This window comes from Babylonia areolata, chromosome 23 (genome assembly GCF_041734735.1).
Source record: "Babylonia areolata isolate BAREFJ2019XMU chromosome 23, ASM4173473v1, whole genome shotgun sequence".
Classification (NCBI taxonomy): Eukaryota; Metazoa; Mollusca; class Gastropoda; order Neogastropoda; family Buccinidae; genus Babylonia; species Babylonia areolata.
In genome coordinates, this window is record NC_134898.1 from 109451 (window position 1) to 130116 (window position 20666).

The 20666-nt window shown below is 44.0% G+C and overlaps 1 protein-coding gene across 7 annotated transcripts in view; it reads right to left on the bottom strand.

Annotated features, from left to right (window-relative positions):
- The window catches only part of LOC143298117 (organic cation transporter protein-like), a 128702-nt gene that overhangs the window by 64163 nt on the left and 43873 nt on the right, over window positions 1-20666 (bottom strand). The window contains exons 1-2 of one of the 7 annotated variants that reach the window (XM_076610825.1): window positions 9366-9552; window positions 1242-2123 (exon numbers count right to left, since the gene is read on the bottom strand). The exons of 4 other annotated variants lie outside the window; for them this stretch is intronic. In XM_076610825.1, the coding sequence (XP_076466940.1) occupies window positions 1242-1384 (143 nt within the window). In that variant the 5' untranslated portion in view covers window positions 1385-2123; window positions 9366-9552. Of the gene's footprint in view, window positions 1-1241; window positions 2124-8568; window positions 9553-20666 lie in introns of those variants that run through there. 2 more of the 7 variants (XM_076610823.1, XM_076610824.1) reach the window with 2 other exon arrangements.

Consider the following 20666-nt stretch of genomic DNA (forward strand, 5'->3'; position numbering starts at 1 on the left):
ATACATCGGCAGGCTGTCTGTCAACTGACGCTAACTGACCAGCACATTGTGATACATCGGCAGGCTGTCTGTCAACTGACACACGCACAACTCACAGTGCGGCATCCCAATGGCTCTCCACGGAGTTAGCAGAGAAGAAGAAAAAGAAGAAAGATGATGATATAGATACTAAAAGCGCCTATCATCGGTCGGAGACCAAGCTCTGCACAACAGTCTGCCTACCTGAGTAGGGCCGACTGACTGCTGCCACTGGGCGTCATCATTCGTTCTGTGTCCTTCAGTCAGGTTTCAGGCACGCACACAAGCACACTCTGACAGACATTCAGTACTTTACGTGTATGACCGTTGTGTTTATTTACCCTGCCATGTAGAAGCCATACTACGTTTTCGGGGATGTGCATTCTGGGTATGTTATTGTTTCCAGAATCCACCCAGCGCTGACATGGATGTGCATTCCGGGTATGTTATTGTTTCCAGAATCCACCCAGCGCTGACATGGATGTGCATTCCGGGTATGTTATTGTTTCCAGAATCCACCCAACGCTGACATGGATGTGCATTCCGGGTATGTTATTGTTTCCAGAATCCACCCAGCGCTGACATGGATGTGCATTCCGGGTATGTTATTGTTTCCAGAATCCACCCAGCGCTGACATGGATGTGCATTCCGGGTATGTTATTGTTTCCAGAATCCACCCAGCGCTGACATGGATGTGCATTCCGGGTATGTTATTGTTTCCAGAATCCACCCAACGCTGACATGGATGTGCATTCCGGGTATATGTTATTGTTTCCAGAACCCACCCAACGCTGACATGGATCACAGGATCTTTAACGTGCACAACTGATCATCTGAGAGCGTATTCACACGAAGGGGTACAGGTTCAGGCAGGTCTGCACATATGTTGACCTGGGAGATCGGAAACATCTCCACCATTTACCCACCAGGCGCCGTCACCGACATTCAAACCCGGGACCCTCAGATTGAAAGTCCAAAGCTTTAATTAACGACTCGGCAGTTGTGCCCAAAGTGAAAGAGGGAGAAGGAGACAGACTATTCACAGGTACAGGGATGCTTTATGTTTTCACTTGTGGGTTTTTTTTTGTTTTGTTTTTTTTTCTTTTCCATCTGGTTGTAATCCTCCACACCTTAAACGGGGTGAAAGAAAATTAAATCTTGAAAACACACACACACACACACACACACACACACACACACACACACACACACACACACACACCTGTGTTTGGGGGCGGCCATGATGAAGACCGTGACCATGGTGTGCAGGGCGGCAGGAATGCCGACCAGAGAGATCAGGAAGTATTGACGTTTCTGGAATTTACCCCACGGCCCGATGGCCGCTGTCACGTCCTCAAACAGCATGGCTGACCACAGCAGGCCACACGACCACCCGCCCTCCTCTACTGCTGCTCTCTTTGTTGAGTGACCACACCACAGGACGGGACACCCTGCTTCCTCTACTGCTCTCTTTGTTCAGTGACCACACCACAGGACGGGACACCCTGCCTCCTCTACTGCTCTCTTTGTTCAGTGACCACACCACAGGACGGGACACCCTGCCTCCTCTACTGCTGCTCTCTTTGTTCAGTGACCACACCACAGGACGGGACACCCTGCCTCCTCTACTGCTCTCTTTGTTCAGTGACCACACCACAGGACGGGACACCCTGCTTCCTCTACTGCTCTCTTTGTTCAGTGACCACACCACAGGACGGGACACCCTGCCTCCTCTACTGCTGCTCTCTTTGTTCAGTGACCACACCACAGGACGGGACACCCTGCTTCCTCTACTGCTCTCTTTGTTCAGTGACCACACCACAGGACGGGACACCCTGCCTCCTCTACTGCTCTCTTTGTTCAGTGACCACACCACAGGACGGGACACCCTGCCTCCTCTACTGCTGCTCTCTTTGTTCAGTGACCACACCACAGGACGGGACACCCTGCTTCCTCTACTGCTCTCTTTGTTCAGTGACCACACCACAGGACGGGACACCCTGCCTCCTCTACTGCTGCTCTCTTTGTTCAGTGACCACACCACAGGACGGGACACCCTGCCTCCTCTACTGCTCTCTTTGTTCAGTGGTTTGGTTTGGCTTACCTGTTGTATTCATTTAGTCATTTATTTATTTACTTATTTATCTGTTTACTTTTTTCTACATGTTTGTTTATTTATTAAAATATTTGCTAGCCACAACACAGTTACACAGGGCAGCTTTCTTTCTTCTCTCTGTTCTGATGGTGTTTTGATTGATTTGTTTTTTTTTAGGATAGGGTTTTCTGTTGGGTATATTTCTTTATTCATTTCTTTATATTCATTTTTTGACTAATATACTAATTCCGTTACAATTAATTGATTTATGTACTTACTTTTCATTTATATATCCACTTCTTTTATATTTATTTGTTCACTTGCACAAGGTGGAACGAGTACAATCCAGTGGCAAATGAGTTATCAGAAACGTCTATTTCGTTGTTCGAGTTCCCTTAGTGTTTTGCAGTATCACTTCTAAAGACACCACATGTCAGGTTCGTAAGGAGCCAAGGAATGCACTGCGTTTGCACCTGATCTGACGTCAGTGGCTGTCAGTCTTTCCACCTGATCTGACGTCAGTGGCTGAGGTCTTACCGCCTGATCTGACGTCAGTGGCTGTCAGTCTTTCCACCTGATCTGACGTCAGTGGCTGAGGTCTTTCCGCCTGATCTGACGTCAGTGGCTGTCAGTCTTTCCACCTGATCTGACGTCAGTGGCTGTCAGTCTTTCCACCTGATCTGACGTCAGTGGCTGAGGTCTTTCCGCCTGATCTAAAAGTCAGTGACTGAGGTCTTTCCGCCTGATCTGACGTCAGTGGCTGTCAGTCTTTCCACCTGATCTGACGTCAGTGGCTGTCAGTCTTTCCACCTGATCTGACGTCAGTGGCTGTCAGTCTTTCCACCTGAACTGCACACTACGGTACCACAGACTTCAGTGGCTAAAAGTCTTTCCTCCTGAACTGCACACTACGGTACCACTGACGTCAGTGGCTAACAGTCTTTCCACCTGAACTGCACACTACGGTACCACTAACGTCAGTGGCTAACAATCTTTCCTCCTGAACTGCACACTACGGTACCACTAACGTCAGTGGCTGACAGTCTTTCCACCTGATCTGACGTCAGTGACTGACAGTCTTTCCACCTGATCTGATGTCAGTGACTGTCAGTCTTTCCACCTGATCTGACGTCAGTGACTGTCAGTCTTTCCACCTGATCTGATGTCAGTGACTGAGGTCTTTCCGCCTGATCTGACGTCAGTGACTGTCAGTCTTTCCACCTGATCTGACGTCAGTGACTGTCAGTCTTTCCACCTGATCTGACGTCAGTGACTGACAGTCTTTCCACCTGATCTGACGTCAGTGACTGTCAGTCTTTCCACCTGATCTGACGTCAGTGACTGTCAGTCTTTCCACCTGATCTGACGTCAGTGACTGACAGCCTTTCCACCTGATCTGACGTCAGTGACTGACAGTCTTTCCACCTGATCTGACGTCAGTGAGTGACAGTCTTTCCACCTGATCTGCACACTGCGGTATCAGGGACAGAGGACACCAGTGTCAAAAGAATTATAAATTCCCTGCATATAAAGTACTAACATCTATTCCAACACATTTACAGACCAGCCAAAGACTTCACAGAAACACAGATACCATGACAATAAGACACAATACCTGCATTCAAGGAAAAATGAAAACGCTGCTGAGCAAAGTACGTTTACAGTATTAAAAAACCAAAACTGAAATCGTTAAACAGAAGGGCAACACGCCACGTTAATGAGTTCCTTCACAGCTGTACAGAGAGAAGAGACATGTCTCCGTCATTGCTTCACAGCTGTACAGAGAGAACAGACATGTCTCCGTCATTGCTTCACAGCTGTACAGAGAGTACAGACAATGGCTGTCTCCATCTGTTCACTTCCCGAACTGCAAGCCACCCTCTCTTCTTCTGCCAACAGTCACTTACATTCCTCTGAGTATCTGTAGAGCGACACTCCTGCTCAGTATCTATATATAACTCCTGATTAGTATCCATACACACTCCTATTCAGTATCTATACACACTCCTGTTCAGTATTTTTGGAACGACACTCCAATTCAGCATCTATACACACTCCTGATCAGTATTTTTGGAACGACACTCCAATTCAGCATCTATACACAACACTGTTCAGTCTGTTTTGAGCGATACTCTGTTCAGCGACACTCCTGTTCCGTATCTATAGAGCAACACTCCTGTTCAGTATCTATCCACACTCCTGTTCAGCATCTATAGAGCAACACTCCTGTTCAGTATCTATAGAGCAACACTCCTGTTCAGTATCTATCCACACTCCTGTTCAGCATCTATAGAGCGACACTCCTGTTCATCTTGAGAACGACATTCCTGTTCCGTATCTATTCACACGACTGTTCAGTATTATGTACAGCGACACTCCTGTTCAGTATCTATAGAGGATACTCCTGATTAGCATCTATAGAACCACCATCCTGTTCAGTATCTATAGAACGACCATCCTGTTCAGTATCTATAGAACAACACTCCTGTTCAGTATCTATAGAACAACACTCCAGTATCTATAGAACGACACTCCTGATCAGTATCTATAGAACGACACTCCAGTATCTATAGAACAACACTCCTGTTCAGTATCTATAGAACGACACCCCAGTATCTATAGAACAACACTCCTGTTCAGTATCTGTAGAACCACACTCCTGTTCAGTATCTATTCACACTCCTGTTCAGTATCTGTAGAACGACACCCCTGTTCAGTATCTATAGAACGACACTCCTGTTCAGTATCTATTCACACTCCTGTTCAGTATCTATAGAACGACACTCCTGTTCAGTATCTATAGAACGACCATCCTGTTCAGTATCTATAGAACGAACCTCCTGTTCAGTATCTGTAGAACGACATTCATGTTCAATATCCATAAACACTGCTGCTCAATATCTATACACACTCCTGTTCAGTATATATACTGCGACCCTCCTGTTCATTATCTATAGGGTGAAACTCCTGTTCAGTATCTATAGAACGACACCCCTGTTCAGTATCTATACACACGCCTGCTCAGTATCTATAGAACGACACTACAGTTCCGTATCTATGAACACTCTTGTTTAGTATCTATATAGCAACCCTCCTGTTCAGTATCTCTAGAACGACAATCCTGTCCAGCATCTATCAACACTCCTGTTTAGTATCAATATAGCGACCCTCCTGTTCAGTATGTATACACACTCATGTTCAATATTTATATAGCGACAGTTCTGTTCAGTATCTATAGAACAACCATCCTGCAAAGTATTTATAGAACGACCGTCCTGTTCAGTATCTATACACACCCCTGTTCAGTATTTATAGAGCGACATTCGTGTTCAATACATATACACACTCCTGTTCAGTATCTATAAACACCATTGTTTAATATCTATAAACACCACTGTTTAGTATTTATAGAACGATACCCCTGCATAGTATCTATAGAACGACACCCCTGTTCAGTATCTATAGAACGACACTCATGTTCAGTATCTATTCACACTCCTGTTCAGTATCTATAGAACGACACCCCTGTTCAGTATCTATAGAACGACACTCCTGTTCAGTATCTATTCACACTCCTGTTCAGTATCTATAGAACGACACTCCTGTTCAGTATCTATTCACACAATCCTGTTCAGTATCTATTCACACTCCTGTTCAGTATCTATAGAACAATCATCCTGTTCAGTATCTATAGAACGACACTCCTGTTCAGTATCTATAGAACGACACTCCTGTTCAGTATCTATTCACACTCCTGTTCAGTATCTATAGAACAATCATCCTGTTCAGTATCTATAGAACGACACTCCTGTTCAGTATCTATAGAACAACACTCCTGTTCAGTATCTATAGAACAATCATCCTGTTCAGTATCTATAGAACGACACTCCTGTTCAGTATCTATAGAACGACACTCCTGTTCAGTACCTATAGAACGACACTCCTGTTCAGTATCTATTCACACTCCTGTTCAGTATCTATTCACACTCCTGTTCAGTATCTATAGAACGACACTCCTGTTCAGTATCTATTCACACTCTTGTTCAGTATCTATTCACACTCCTGTTCAGTACCTATAGAACGACACTCCTGTTCAGTATCTATAGAACAATCATCCTGTTCAGTATCTATAGAACGACACCCCTGTTCAGTATCTATAGAACGACACTCCTGTTCAGTATCTATTCACACCCCTGTTCAGTATCTATAGAACGACACTCCTGTTCAGTATCTATAGAACGACACTCCTGTTCAGTATCTATTCACACCCCTGTTCAGTATCTATAGAACGACACTCCTGTTCAGTATCTATTGAACGACACTCCTGTTCAGTATCTATAGAACGACACTCCTGTTCAGTATCTATTCACACTCCTGTTCAGTATCTATTCACACTCTTGTTCAGTATCTATAGAACGACACTCCTGTTCAGTATCTATAGAACAACACTCCTGTTCAGTATCTACAGAACAAGACTCCTGTTCAGTATGTATTCACACTCCTGTTCAGTATCTATAGAAGGACACTCCTGTTCAGTATCTATAGAACGACACTCCTGTTCAGTATCTATTCACATTCCTGTTCAGTATCTATTCACACAATCCTGTTCAGTATCTATATAACGACACCCCTGTTCAGTATCTAATCACACTCCTGTTCAGTATCTATAGAACGACACTCCTGTTCACTATCTATACACAGTCCTGTTCAGTACTTATAGAGCGACACGACTGTTCAGTATCTCTAAAGCGACAATCCTGTTCAGTATCAATACATACTCCTGTTCAGTATCTATGAAACAACACTCCTGTTCAGTATCTATAGAACGACACTCCTGTCCAGTATCTATTCACACTCCTGTTCAGTATCTATTCACACTCCTGTTCAGTATCTATAGAACGACACCCCTGTTCAGTATCTATAGAACGACACTCCTGTTCAGTATCTATTCACACTCCTGTTCAGTATCTATTCACACTCCTGTTCAGTATCTATAGAACGACACTCCTGTTCAGTATCTATTCACACAATCCTGTTCAGTATCTATATAACGACACCCCTGTTCAGTATCTATTCACACTCCTGTTCAGTATCTATAGAACGACACTCCTGTTCAGTATCTATTCACACAATCCTGTTCAGTATCTATATAACGACACCCCTGTTCAGTATCTATACACACTCCTGTTCAGTATCTATTCACACTCCTGTTCAGTATCTATAGAACGACACTCCTGTTCAGTATCTATTCACACAATCCTGTTCAGTATCTATAGAACGACACCCCTGTTCAGTATCTATAGAACGACATTCCTGTTCAGTATCTATTCACACTCCTGTTCAGTATCTATAGAACGACACTCCTGTTCACTATCTATACACAGTCCTGTTCAGTACTTATAGAGCGACACGACTGTTCAGTATCTCTACAGCGACAATCCTGTTCAGTATCAATACATACTCCTGTTCAGTATCTATGAAACAACACTTCTATTCAGTATCTATAGAGCGACAATTCTGTTGAGTATCTATACACACTCCTGTACATTATCTATAGGACGAAACTCCTGTTCTGTACCTATACACACCCCTGTTACGTATCTATACAAACTCCTGTTGAATATCTATGGAACGACAAACCTGTTCAGTACCTATAGAGCGACACACCTTTTCAGTATCTACACATACTCCTCTTCAGTATCTATACACACTCCTGCTCAGAATCTATGGAAAATCACTCCTGTTCAGTATCTATACATACCCCTGATGAAACATGACACCAACATACATGGTACACACTGCTCATCACACATGTAACCGTCACCAACAGACATGGTACACACTGCTGATCACACATGTAACCGTCACCAACATACATGGTACACACTGCTCATCACACATGTAACCGTCACCAACAGACATGGTACACACTGCTGATCACACATGTAACCGTCACCAACATACATGGTACACACTGCTGATCACACATGTAACCGTCACCAACATACATGGTACACACTGCTGATCACACATATAACCGTCACCAACATACATGGTACACACTGCTGATCACACATGTAACCGTCACCAACATACATGGTACACACTGCAGATCAAACATGTAATCGTCACCAACAGACATGGTCCACAATCCTCATCACACATATAACCAGTACCAAAAGACATGGTCCACAATCCTCATCACACATATAACCAGTACCAAAAGACATGGTCCACAATCCTCATCACACATATAACCAGTACCAAAAGACATGGTCCACAATCCTCATCACACATATAACCAGTACCAAAAGACAGGGCACCGACAGTGGCTGACGAAAGTTAAACAATCCCCTACTGTCTTCTGAGTATCGATAAACTGACTCTCCTCTTTGCATGGTCAACACCATTAAACTATCCGTTTTTGTACTCAAGGAGAAATACAGCCACCTACCGTCTTCTGAGTATCTATCAACTGACGCTTCTTCACGAGGTCAAACACCATTGAATACTCCGTTCTTGTACTCATAAAGGAACACCGCCACCTATTGTCTTTTGAGTATCACTCAACTGACACTGAACAGCTCACAAACGTCAGCTGTACTACATGCACCAGCAAATATTATACGGGCCTTATGCTACACTTACCACCAGATAACATACAGGCTTTATGCTACATTCGCAAACATATATTGTCCCGGCCTTATGCTACATTCACCACCAGATATTACACAGGCTCTGTGCTACAATCACCACCAGATATTACACAGGCCCTGTACTACAATCACCACCAGATATTACACAGGCCCTGTACTATATACACCAGATATTACACAGGCTCTGTACTACATACACCAGATATTACACAGGCTCTGTACTACATTCACCACCAGATATTACACAGGCCCTGTACTACATACACCACCAGATATTACACAGGCCCTGTACTACATACACCACCAGATATTACACAGGCCCTGTACTACATACACCAGAGATTACACAGGCCCTGTACTACATACACCACCAGATATTACACAGGCCCTGTACTACATACACCAGATATTACACAGGCCCTGTGCTACATACACCACCAGAGATTACACAGGCCCTGTACTACATACACCACCAGATATTACACAGGCCCTGTACTACATACACCAGATATTACACAGGCCCTGTACTACATACACCAGATATTACACAGGCCCTGTGCTACATACACCACCAGATATTACACAGGTCCTGTACATGTGGACAGTAAACCCCTTCAGCGCCGACTGATGAAGGGGGACCTTCTGCCACCAACTTAACTATGTCCGTGACCTTAACACCATCACTAGAGTACTTCAAGATATGTTCCTTTGTTGCGCTGTCTACAGCCCTATGTGTAGTCATGTGTACTGTCACCGGACCCAGCTGACAGGAAAGAGAGGAAGGTTCATTTCTCAAGCTAAGCGGTCAGAGTGAAAGTTAACACGGTCCACATAGCGCTACCCCCCCCCCCCTCGCCCCTCCCCCCCCCACACACACACACGCTCCCTCCCCCCCCCTCCCGCTGCTCCTTACGTGACCCACAATGAGCCCAGCAGTTGATGAGCTTCCATGTATGCACAGTCTCGTTTCCTCAACATTTGGGATAAACGGGTATCCCCGGGTCATTTGTTGACTTTGCATTTCTGCCTTCAGCAACAGGACAACCTGCAAGAACAGGCCACGCCTAAACTCTTCATTCTTCAAAAAAGACGTTCGGATTCTGAGGGCAATACAAACACAGAGACGACTTATGGATAAGCAGGTGTTCTTGTGTTTATTTGTTTTGTTGTGGTTTTTTTTTGTGTTTTTTTCAGGACAGGCCCGAAGTTACGGATTTTTCTCTGAAACTCGCATCGGAAGAAGAGTTATGAATGTTTTGATTGCTTTCGTCGCCATTACACAAACCGATGAAATGATACCTTCTGCAAACACCGTCCATTGATGCCCATTACACTGACTGACTGAATCATACACTGCAAACACCGCCCATTGACTGCCCATTACACTGACTGACTGAATCATACACTGCAAACACCGCCCATTGACTGCCCATTACACTGACTGACTGAATCATACACTGCAAACACCGTCCATTGACTGCCCATTACACTGACTGACTGAATCATACACTGCAAATACCGTCCATTGACTGCCCATTACACTGACTGACTGAATCATACACTGCAAACACCGTCCATTGACTGCCCATTACACTGACTGATTGAATCATACACTGCAAACACCGTCCATTGACTGCCCATTACACTGACTGATTGAATCATACACTCTGTAAACACCGTCCATTGACTGCCCATTACACTGACTGATTGAATCATACACTCTGTAAACACCGTCCATTGACTACCCATTACACTGACTGATTGAATCATACACTGCAGTCCATTGACTGCCCATTACACTGACTGATTGAATCATACACTTCAAATACCGCCCATTGACTGCCCATTACACTGACTGACTGAATCATACACACTGCAAACACCGTCCATTGACTGCCCATTACACTGACTGATTGAATCATACACTGCAAATACCGTCCATTGACTGCCCATTACACTGACTGACTGAATCATACACACTGCAAACACCGTCCATTGACTGCCCATTACACTGACTGATTGAATCATACACTGCAAATACCGTCCATTGACTGCCCATTACACTGACTGATTGAATCATACACTACAAACACCGCCCATTGACTGCCCATTACACTGACTGATTGAATCATACACTGCAAACACCGCCCATTGACTGCCCATTACACTGACTGACTGAATCATACACACTGCAAACACCGTCCATTGACTGCCCATTACACTGACTGACTGAATCATACACTGCAAACACCGTCCATTGGTGCCCATTACATTGACTGATCGAATCATACACTCTGTAAACACCGTCCATTGACTGCCCATTACACTGACTGATTACATCATACACTGCAAACACCGTCCACTGACTGCCCATTACACTGACTGATTGAATCATACACTGCAAACACCGTCCACTGACTGCCCATTACACTGACTGATTGAATCATACACTGCAAACACCGTCCACTGACTGCCCATTACACTGACTGATTACATCATACACTGCAAACACCGTCCACTGACTGCCCATTACACTGACTGATTACATCATACACTGTAAACACCGTCCACTGACTGCCCATTACACTGACTGATTACATCATACACTGCAAACACCGTCCACTGACTGCCCATTACACTGACTGATTACATCATACACTGCAAACACCGTCCATTGGTGCCCATTACACTGACTGATCGAATCATACACTCTGTAAACACCGTCCACTGACTGCCCATTACACTGACTGATCGAATCATACACTCTGTAAACACCGTCCATTGACTGCCCATTACACTGACTGATTGAATCATACACTGCAAACACCGTCCACTGACTGCCCATTACACTGACTGATTACATCATACACTGCAAACACCGTCCACTGACTGCCCATTACACTGACTGATTACATCATACACTGCAAACACCGTCCACTGACTGCCCATTACACTGACTGATTACATCATACACTGCAAACACCGTCCACTGACTGCCCATTACACTGACTGACTGAATCATACACTGCAAACACCGTCCACTGACTGCCCATTACACTGACTGATTGAATCATACACTGCAAACACCGTCCACTGACTGCCCATTACACTGACTGATTACATTGACGGTTCACATACATGAATACAAAGAACCAGTGAATGTTTTAGGGTGGACACATCTTGGTAAACGATTGTTAAAGCCAAATCACCCAAGCATGATTTATACTGAAAAGACATGTTCTCTGTGAAAAAGGTGGTGGTGGAAGTGTTGGTGGTGTAGTTGTTGTTGTTGGTGGTGTCTATTTGTGGTAAGCTGGTCGTCATTGTGACACCCATACTGTGTGACAGATTGTAAAACTTCTATGGCCGTCATTGTGACACCCATACTGTGTGACAGATTGTAAAACTTCTATGGCCGTCATTGTGACACCCATACTGTGTGATAGATTGTAAAACTTCTATGGTCGTCATTGTGACACCCATACTGTGTGATAGATTGTAAAACTTCTATGGCCGTCATTGTGACACCCATACTGTGTGATAGATTGTAAAACTTCTATGGTCGTCATTGTGACACCCATACTGTGTGACAGATTGTAAAACTTCTATGGTCGTCATTGTGACACCCATACTGTGTGACAGATTGTAAAACTTCTATGGTCGTCATTGTGACACCCATACTGTGTGACAGATTGTAAAACTTCTATGGCCGTCATTGTGACACCCATACTGTGTGATAGATTGTAAAACTTCTATGGTCGTCATTGTGACACCCATACTGTGTGACAGATTGTAAAACTTCTATGGCCGTCATTGTGACACCCATACTGTGTGATAGATTGTAAAACTTCTATGGTCGTCATTGTGACACCCATACTGTGTGATAGATTGTAAAACTTCTATGGCCGTCATTGTGACACCCATTCTGTGTGATAGATTGTAAAACTTCTATGGCCGTCATTGTGACACCCATATTGTGTGATAGATCGTAAAACTTCTATGGTCGTCATTGTGACACCCATACTGTGTGACAGATTGTAAAACTTCTATGGCCGTCATTGTGACACCCATACTGTATGATAGATCGTAAAACTTCTATGGTCGTCATTGTGACACCCATACTGTGTGATAGATTGTAAAACTTCTATGGCCGTCATTGTGACACCCATATTGTGTGATAGATTGTAAAACTTCTATGGCCGTCATTGTGACACCCATATTGTGTGACAGATTGTAAAACTTCTATGGCCGTCATTGTGACACCCATACTGTGTGATAGATTGTAAAACTTCTAAAAACTGTAACGGTGTCCGTCTGCCTGTCTGCCCCTGTACGTTTGCCCCCCCCCCCCCCCGACCCCCAACCCCCTCTCGCCCACGCCCCCCCTTCCCGCCCCTCCCCCCCACATAACCACATACACACATACCCCCCACCCCCCACCCCCTCCACACACACACACACACACATACACTTTTCCAGATCCAGCTGAATCCTTCGCCCACACTGACTGACTTCACAAGGCAGAAAAGCGTGTCAACAGCATTTGTCTCCCCCCCCCCCCCCCCCCCCCCCCCCCCCCCATGCTCCCTCCTGAATGGCGTGACGACGTGTCATGTCGGATGGCGTGACGACGTGTCATGTCGCTCAACAAGACGGCCGCACATCTTCACCGCCCAGTACAAGGCTTCGTGCGTCACGAGACAAGACAACCCCCCCCCCCCCCCACTCACCCCCAGCCATCCTCTCTCAGCTGGCGACGGACTTAATGTATGCGGTGACAGACTGTGAAATCGTTTGGGATTGAGGGAAGGGATGGGGTAGGGGAAGGGGGGGGGGGGGGGGGGGGGGGCAGGCCGGGGGTGCGGATTGGGGGAGCAAATAAAATGACCATTTTTTATGTTGTTTTGTTTTCCCCCATTTGTTCTTTTTCTTCTTAGTTTTATTTTCCTATATCCCAGTGTTGACATAAACTTTTGATGTTCGCAGAAACATTGCAAGGCGGACACACACACACACACACACACACACACACACACACACAGGTAGGAGCTAGCACCCAGCCTCGATGCAAACATTTTGAAAACGTTATCGTCCAGTTTCTAACCTTCCTTTCCTGTCCAAACTCCTTCGAAAATCTGTCATGAAGCAGCTCAACAACCACATTTGTTTCAACAACCTCCTCCACCCATTTCAGTCTGCCTATCGTGCTGACCACAGCACTGAAACTAGTCTCCTTCACATCCTGAATAATTATCTGCTGGCGTCCGACTCAGGAAAAAATTCCCTTCTCAGTCTTCTCGACTTGTCAGCCGCCTTTGACACGATAGACCATTCAATCCCTCTTTCTCGTCTTCATTTTACATTTGGCATCAACGGCATTGTTCTCAAATGGTTCAAATCTTATCTCACTGATCAATTCCAGTCTGTCATCGTCGATAATTTCCAGTCTGAACCTGTTGAAATCAAACACGGAGTCTCACAGGGATCTATTTTAGGTCTAGTTTTCTTCACACTGTACACTGCTCCTCTTGCTGAAATTATCAACCACCACGATGTTAGTTATCATTCCTATACTGATGACACTCAACTTCAGAAGAGTGATACCCCTGAAAAATTGTCCTCGCTCTTGCGAGAAACATCCGAATGCTTCCTGGACATTCAAAACTGGATTACTCTAAATACGTTACAATTGAATGCGTACAAAACCGAAGCAATGATCATAGGAACTAAACAAAAACTCTCTTCCATCACAACTGAAAAATCAAACTTGGCAGTACATCCATCCCTCTTCTATCTCAGTCAAAAACCTCGGCGTTGTCCTTGACAACACACTGTCCATGCAACAATTTATCAGTCAGATATGTCGATCCTGTTACTGTCAATTGCGATGCATCAGTTCCATTTGGATATATCTGTCCACCGACGCAACATCTAGACTTGTCGCTTCTCTCATTCTCTCTCTCCTTGACTACTTTAACTCCCTATTGTCTGGTTTGCCTGCTTCATCTATTCAATCCCTTCAGCGCATACAAAACTCTGCTGCAGGACTCGTCCTCAGAAAGAAAAGATCTGAGCACATCGCTCCTATTTTGCAACATCTCCATTGGCTTCACGTCTCACACAGAATAAAGTATAAGATCAACACTCTATGTTATAAATGTATTCACAAATCTGCCCCTTCCAATCCTTGTGGCTGCCTTCACCTCTACACTCCATCTCGCTCTCTACGTTCAGCTTCGGATCCATTCTGTTTACGCATACCGAGATTCAAACACTCCACGGTTGGACGCCGTTTTTTCTCTGTCTCTGGACCTTGTATCTGGAATGAACTTCCTCTTTCGTTTCGTCAAGTCTCCGCACTCAGTTCTTTCAGGTCTGGCCTTAAAACCCACCTCGTCCCAAAATAGCCTCCCTCCCCTACCTCTTCCTTGTCTTCAGTTTTTTTCAGTTTTATGCGCGTGATACATGCGTGTGAACGACTGGTGTGAAAGCGCTTAGATTTGTCTCTGCACAAGATTCAACGCTATATAATTACCATTCTTCTTATTATTACACACACACACACACACACACACACACACACACACACACACACACACACACACACACACACACACACACATATATATATATATATATATATATATATATATATATATTATGTTTTTAATTTCCACTTTTATGACATAGACAATTTACACAAATACGTGTAATAGAAAGGGGAAAATGACGAAACGGATGAAAACACAATGAAAGCAAAATATAATGACACATGTAAAGTATTCTAAGCAATACAAATGTGAATAAGTGTATATATAGATATATCATGTTTATATGTCATCAAAATATGAGATAATATATCCATGCCACTCAAAATGTCTCAGTTGTATATATCTTAACGTGTGCATGTATCATGTTTATACGTCATCAAATATGAGATAAGATATCCATGCCACTCAAAATGTCTCAGTTGTATATATCTTAACGTGTGCATGTATCATGTTTATACGTCATCAAATATGAGATAAGATATCCATGCCACTCAAAATGTCTCAGTTGTATATATCTTAACGTGTGCATGTATCATGTTTATACGTCATCAAATATGAGATAAGATATCAATGCCACTCAAAATGTTTCAGTTGTATATATCTTAACGTGTGCACTAATACTATGAACAGGGGGGCGGGAAACAAAACAAGAAACAACAACATCGTGTCACAACACACACACACATACACTCACACACACACACAGACAGACAGACACACAGACACAGACACAGACACAGACACAGACACACACACACACACACACACACACACACACACACACAGAAGACAGTCAAGTGAAAACAAAAATGCTAACGTCAGGTGATTATTACACCCGTACAGACAACCGTCAAAATATTTAACACATTTTCTGATCGGGTTTATAAACATTTTTACCTTGATTGTGGCTGTTATGGGTAGATTCTTGAAATATTGTCATGTAGGGTATCCATTTTATTTTAAAGTCATTTAATGTCCATGCCATTCTTGAGTTATGTTATGAATTTTTTATTGCGAAAGTAGGTAGGTTTTTAAAGAAGGTATGTTCAGTGTGCTCTGTTCCATTTTGCACCTGTAAATATACATTTCACCAATTAGTATTAAAAAGTCAAACACGGACTCTGTGCGCATATTTTCAGCTATACCAAATAATACTATATTTTCTGTTATTCTTATGTTTGTACACACTGTACATTTTTCTTTTAACAGCTTTTCGAAGTTTGCCAAAATTGTTTTGTGCCATTACATCTCCAGAATATGTGTTCAATATTATCCTTTGCTTACATACAGAAGTCTCAATTATTGTCATTTACTAGTCCCATTTCTTTCAGGATAACTTTCGTTCCAAGAATTATGTGTACTATATGTAATTGTAACCATAAAAGCTTTATGTCATCTATTTTCTGTATTTTATCAAACACTTTTTTCCACGAAATATCTACTCCTAGTTTTTCAGACCACTTCAGACAGCCGTAGGGAAGCTTATTGTCAGATAATACAATATAGCAGTATGGCCTGGTTCCTTTAGGTACAGAGTATATAATTTTTAACGCTGAGGGTATATCGTTCGTTGTGTGTTCTGATATGTTTAATTCTGTTTCCTGTATATACTTCTTAATGGCTAGTAATCATCCATTGAAACTTTATAATGTGCAGTAATTCCATATTTTCTGTTAAATTCGTTTTGCCCAAGAAAATTCCCATCATTGTTTACAAAGTGTGCAATGCAATATATTCCCTTGTTTATTCAATTTCTATACTTAATAGTGTTGTTTCCTATTCTAATGTTTTCATTATAAAATATTGCTTCAGAAAATAACTGGGTTATCGATGTCGGTTTTACATGTTTACAAAAATGGTTGTATGCCATGAATACATGTCTCCAGTAAAAAATATTATCAACTTCATTTAAAGTGTAAATAGAGCCCTTTTTTTCCAATTCAGTATAAAAAAAGATAAATAAAATAAAATAAAATAAAATAAAATAAATAAATAAATAAATAAATAAATAAAAGGATATAATTCTATAGTGATATTCTTCCATTTATGTTTTGTTTTCTTTTATGAATTTTCTAATCCATGCACGTTGAAGTGCTTCTATATATGTTCTAATATCTGGAATATTCAAACCTCTATTTCTAATGTTTCTCGTTGCTGTCTTTCTACTGATTTTGTCTCGTTTACCATTCCATATAAATTCAAAACACATTACCGCAGGTTTTTAATAAAATCGTCTCGTGGGCCTGGCAGTAGAATCCAGAGATGTATCAACTTAGACAAGATTAGTGATTTTAATACTGCAACTCTACCAGAGGATTTATACTTCTTTTCGCCCAAACATTGAAAAACGCTTTATTTCTGTTACTTTTTTTCTGCGTAATTGACTTTTTCACAATCTTTAATGTTATTTGTGAACCGTACCCCTAATATCTTTTTTTTTCTTCTGAATTCCATTTTATGTTTCAATGCTGCATATATCTTATTTTAGAATTCTTTTTGCGCCCTAGCCATACTGCTTGTATTTTGCCTGCATCTATGAATAACCCTGAAACCTTTCCAAATTTATTAACCAAATTAATGGATCTTTCAAATGACATTCTACCTCCGTTGTTCATTAACTGTGCATCATCTGTGAATTGAGAAATTTTATGCTGGTTATTGTTTATTATTATGCCTTTTATATCATTATCTTCTCTAATCATGATTGCTAATATATCGACACATAAAATGAATAAGTAAGGGGAAAGTGGGTCTCCCTGTCTACATCCTCTTTCTACTGAAAACCAGTCGGATATTTGTCCATTGACTACCGCTGCTGACTTTATGTTTTCATAAAATGTGTTTATCCACTTTTGTATGTTTTGCCCAAACCCGTAGGCTTTTAAAATTGAACAAAAATTGCCAGTATAAAGACTCGAAAGCTTTTTCAAAATCTAGGCAGAGTAAGAGACCTGGTTGACGTATCGTGTCTAGATACCAGATCAGATCATATATCAATCTTATGTTATCGCCAATGTGAGGTCAGGTCAGGTAGATATATCTGCTACTGGTAACCTGGATCCCAGTACTACCTGTCACAGGGTCGAAATGCTGGCGACTAAACCAGCACCCCCACCAGTCCTCTCAGGAGGATGGTGAGGAGGGTGGCTAGACACCCTGGTGGAATTAACTGACCCATCAAAGGGCGCCAGCTCTGGAGAGCTACCTGCGGCCACCTAGCTAAGGGAGTAAACCCTGACAGAAAATCCGGTGTGGGGCCCCTAAGGCGGTTGGATGGCAAACTTTGTCACTTTCCGGCAGCTCCTGTGGCTGCGTTGGCACCAAAACGTAACAGCCTTGCTGTTCCTTTGGATCTGTCAGCGAGGTGGGGAGGGGGGCAAGCTGCATGGGCAACAGCCTGTCTTCCATATTACATTGCCCAGGCTTATATCCGTCCATCCATCCACAAACACCTTGCACCTAAAACCTGGAGAGGACACTCCAGCTTCGCTGCTAGCACTAGCGTCGGAACAACACGTGAAGCAACAATTACCGGTTATAAGTCAGCGCTCAATTGGCGTACAGCCGACGCCAGGGGTTGCTTATGACGGTGGGAGGGACCCTCGCGTCCCACTGGACAGCTTCCGCCCGCCCAATCTAGGCAGCCCCCAGCCAGTTAGGTGCTGTCCCGCCACGACCTGCCTTCTTCTATGGGTGTATGAAGATTAGGAAAATATCCGACAAGCAGGTCGTTAATTTCCGCACCAGGCAAAAAGAAAATTTCAAGAAACGGATCAACAATGAAACTGGCCTGTTGGAATGTCCGGACAATGATGCCTGGGCTCTCCCAAGATCTGCAAGACATCAGCGACGCCAGAAAGACGGCCGTCATAAACAGCGAGCTGAAGAGACTAAATGTTGACATTGCCACACTGCAGGAAACACGGCTGGCTGACTCTGGAACACTAAAGGAGAGGGACTACACCTTCTTATGGCAAGGAAAGAGCTCTGATGCCCCAAGAGAGCACGGAGTAGGCTTTGCAGTCAGGAACAGCCTGCTGAACATGATCGAACCAGGCAGCGGCGGTTCAGAACGACTATTGACTCTCCGCCTCAACACCTCCAAAGGCTATGTCACTCTCGTCAGCGCATATGCTCCAACTCTGTCCGCCTCTCCAGACGCCAATGATGAGTTCTACGAAAATCTCGCATCTACCATAAGGAACATCCCCAGGACAGAACAACTTGTTCTCCTGTGCGACTTCAATGCCAGAGTGGGTGCAGACAACGATTCGTGGCCCTCCTGTCTCGGTTCCTTTGGAATGGGGAAAATGAATGAGAATAGACAGCGACTACTTGAGTTTTGTACCTGCCATGAACTGTGCATCGCCAACTCCTTCAAGACGAAGCCCCAACACAAAGTCTCCTGGAGGCACCCGCGCTCAAAACATTGGCACCAACTGGATCTGATCCTAGTAAGACGAGCTGCCATCAAAAACCTTCTCCACGCTTGCTCTTACCACAGCGCAGACTGGGGGTTAGGGGTGCACGGGAGGGGTAGTACCTCTAGAGGGGGGGCTTGTCACGCTCTTCAGGGAGTGGTTCGTCCTCTATTGATCCCCACCGGCACCCAGCTCTCACCTATGGGTCCTAGAAGCTGCTAGCATGCGGCAGCGCCCAACCCCCGGGCAGCAGCTTTGACAGGCTGGCTAAACTAGGCGAGGGTAGCCGACGGGTCTCAAACCCTCGGTGAGTTAGGGCTTGGCTACCCAAGCATGTGAAGACTGGATCCGGCGGACTCTGCGGAAGAAACTTTCATGGTTTAATGGAGAGGAAGGCGGTTGCAGCAGAGCACTGTGGAGTGCTGAGGGCAGGATGAGGCACATAGGACATCCTGGTCATCCACTGCATCCGTATCCATCTCCAGTCCTCTTGACCTCGTCTTGCCACTGGATACAGACGGTCTCGGACAAGAAAGTGAGGTCGACGGTGCGCAACTCCTCCTCACTATAAACAAAGTCATCGCGCAAGTCATCAGTCATCCTTCCTCCCATACCATTCCCTAAGCCCTGTGGCGACAGGCGAGCGATGAAGGGACAGGTGTGGGTACACTGGCAGTCGTAGCCGCGGACCTGCACTCAGGCGGCTCAGGCCATAGGGTCGTTTGTTTTTTTTACCGACTGGAGCAGCGGTGGAGATCGGCAGCCCCCTGAGCGACTGAGCAGCCCTCTTCAGGACAGCACTGCTCACCTCCATGGCATGAGGAAGGGGCTAGAAAAGGTGCCCTAAACATTGCCTGCTCCACACCACCCTAGTCAGCATACCGCGGCTGACGGGGACCCTACTCAAGCGGTCGACACACAAAG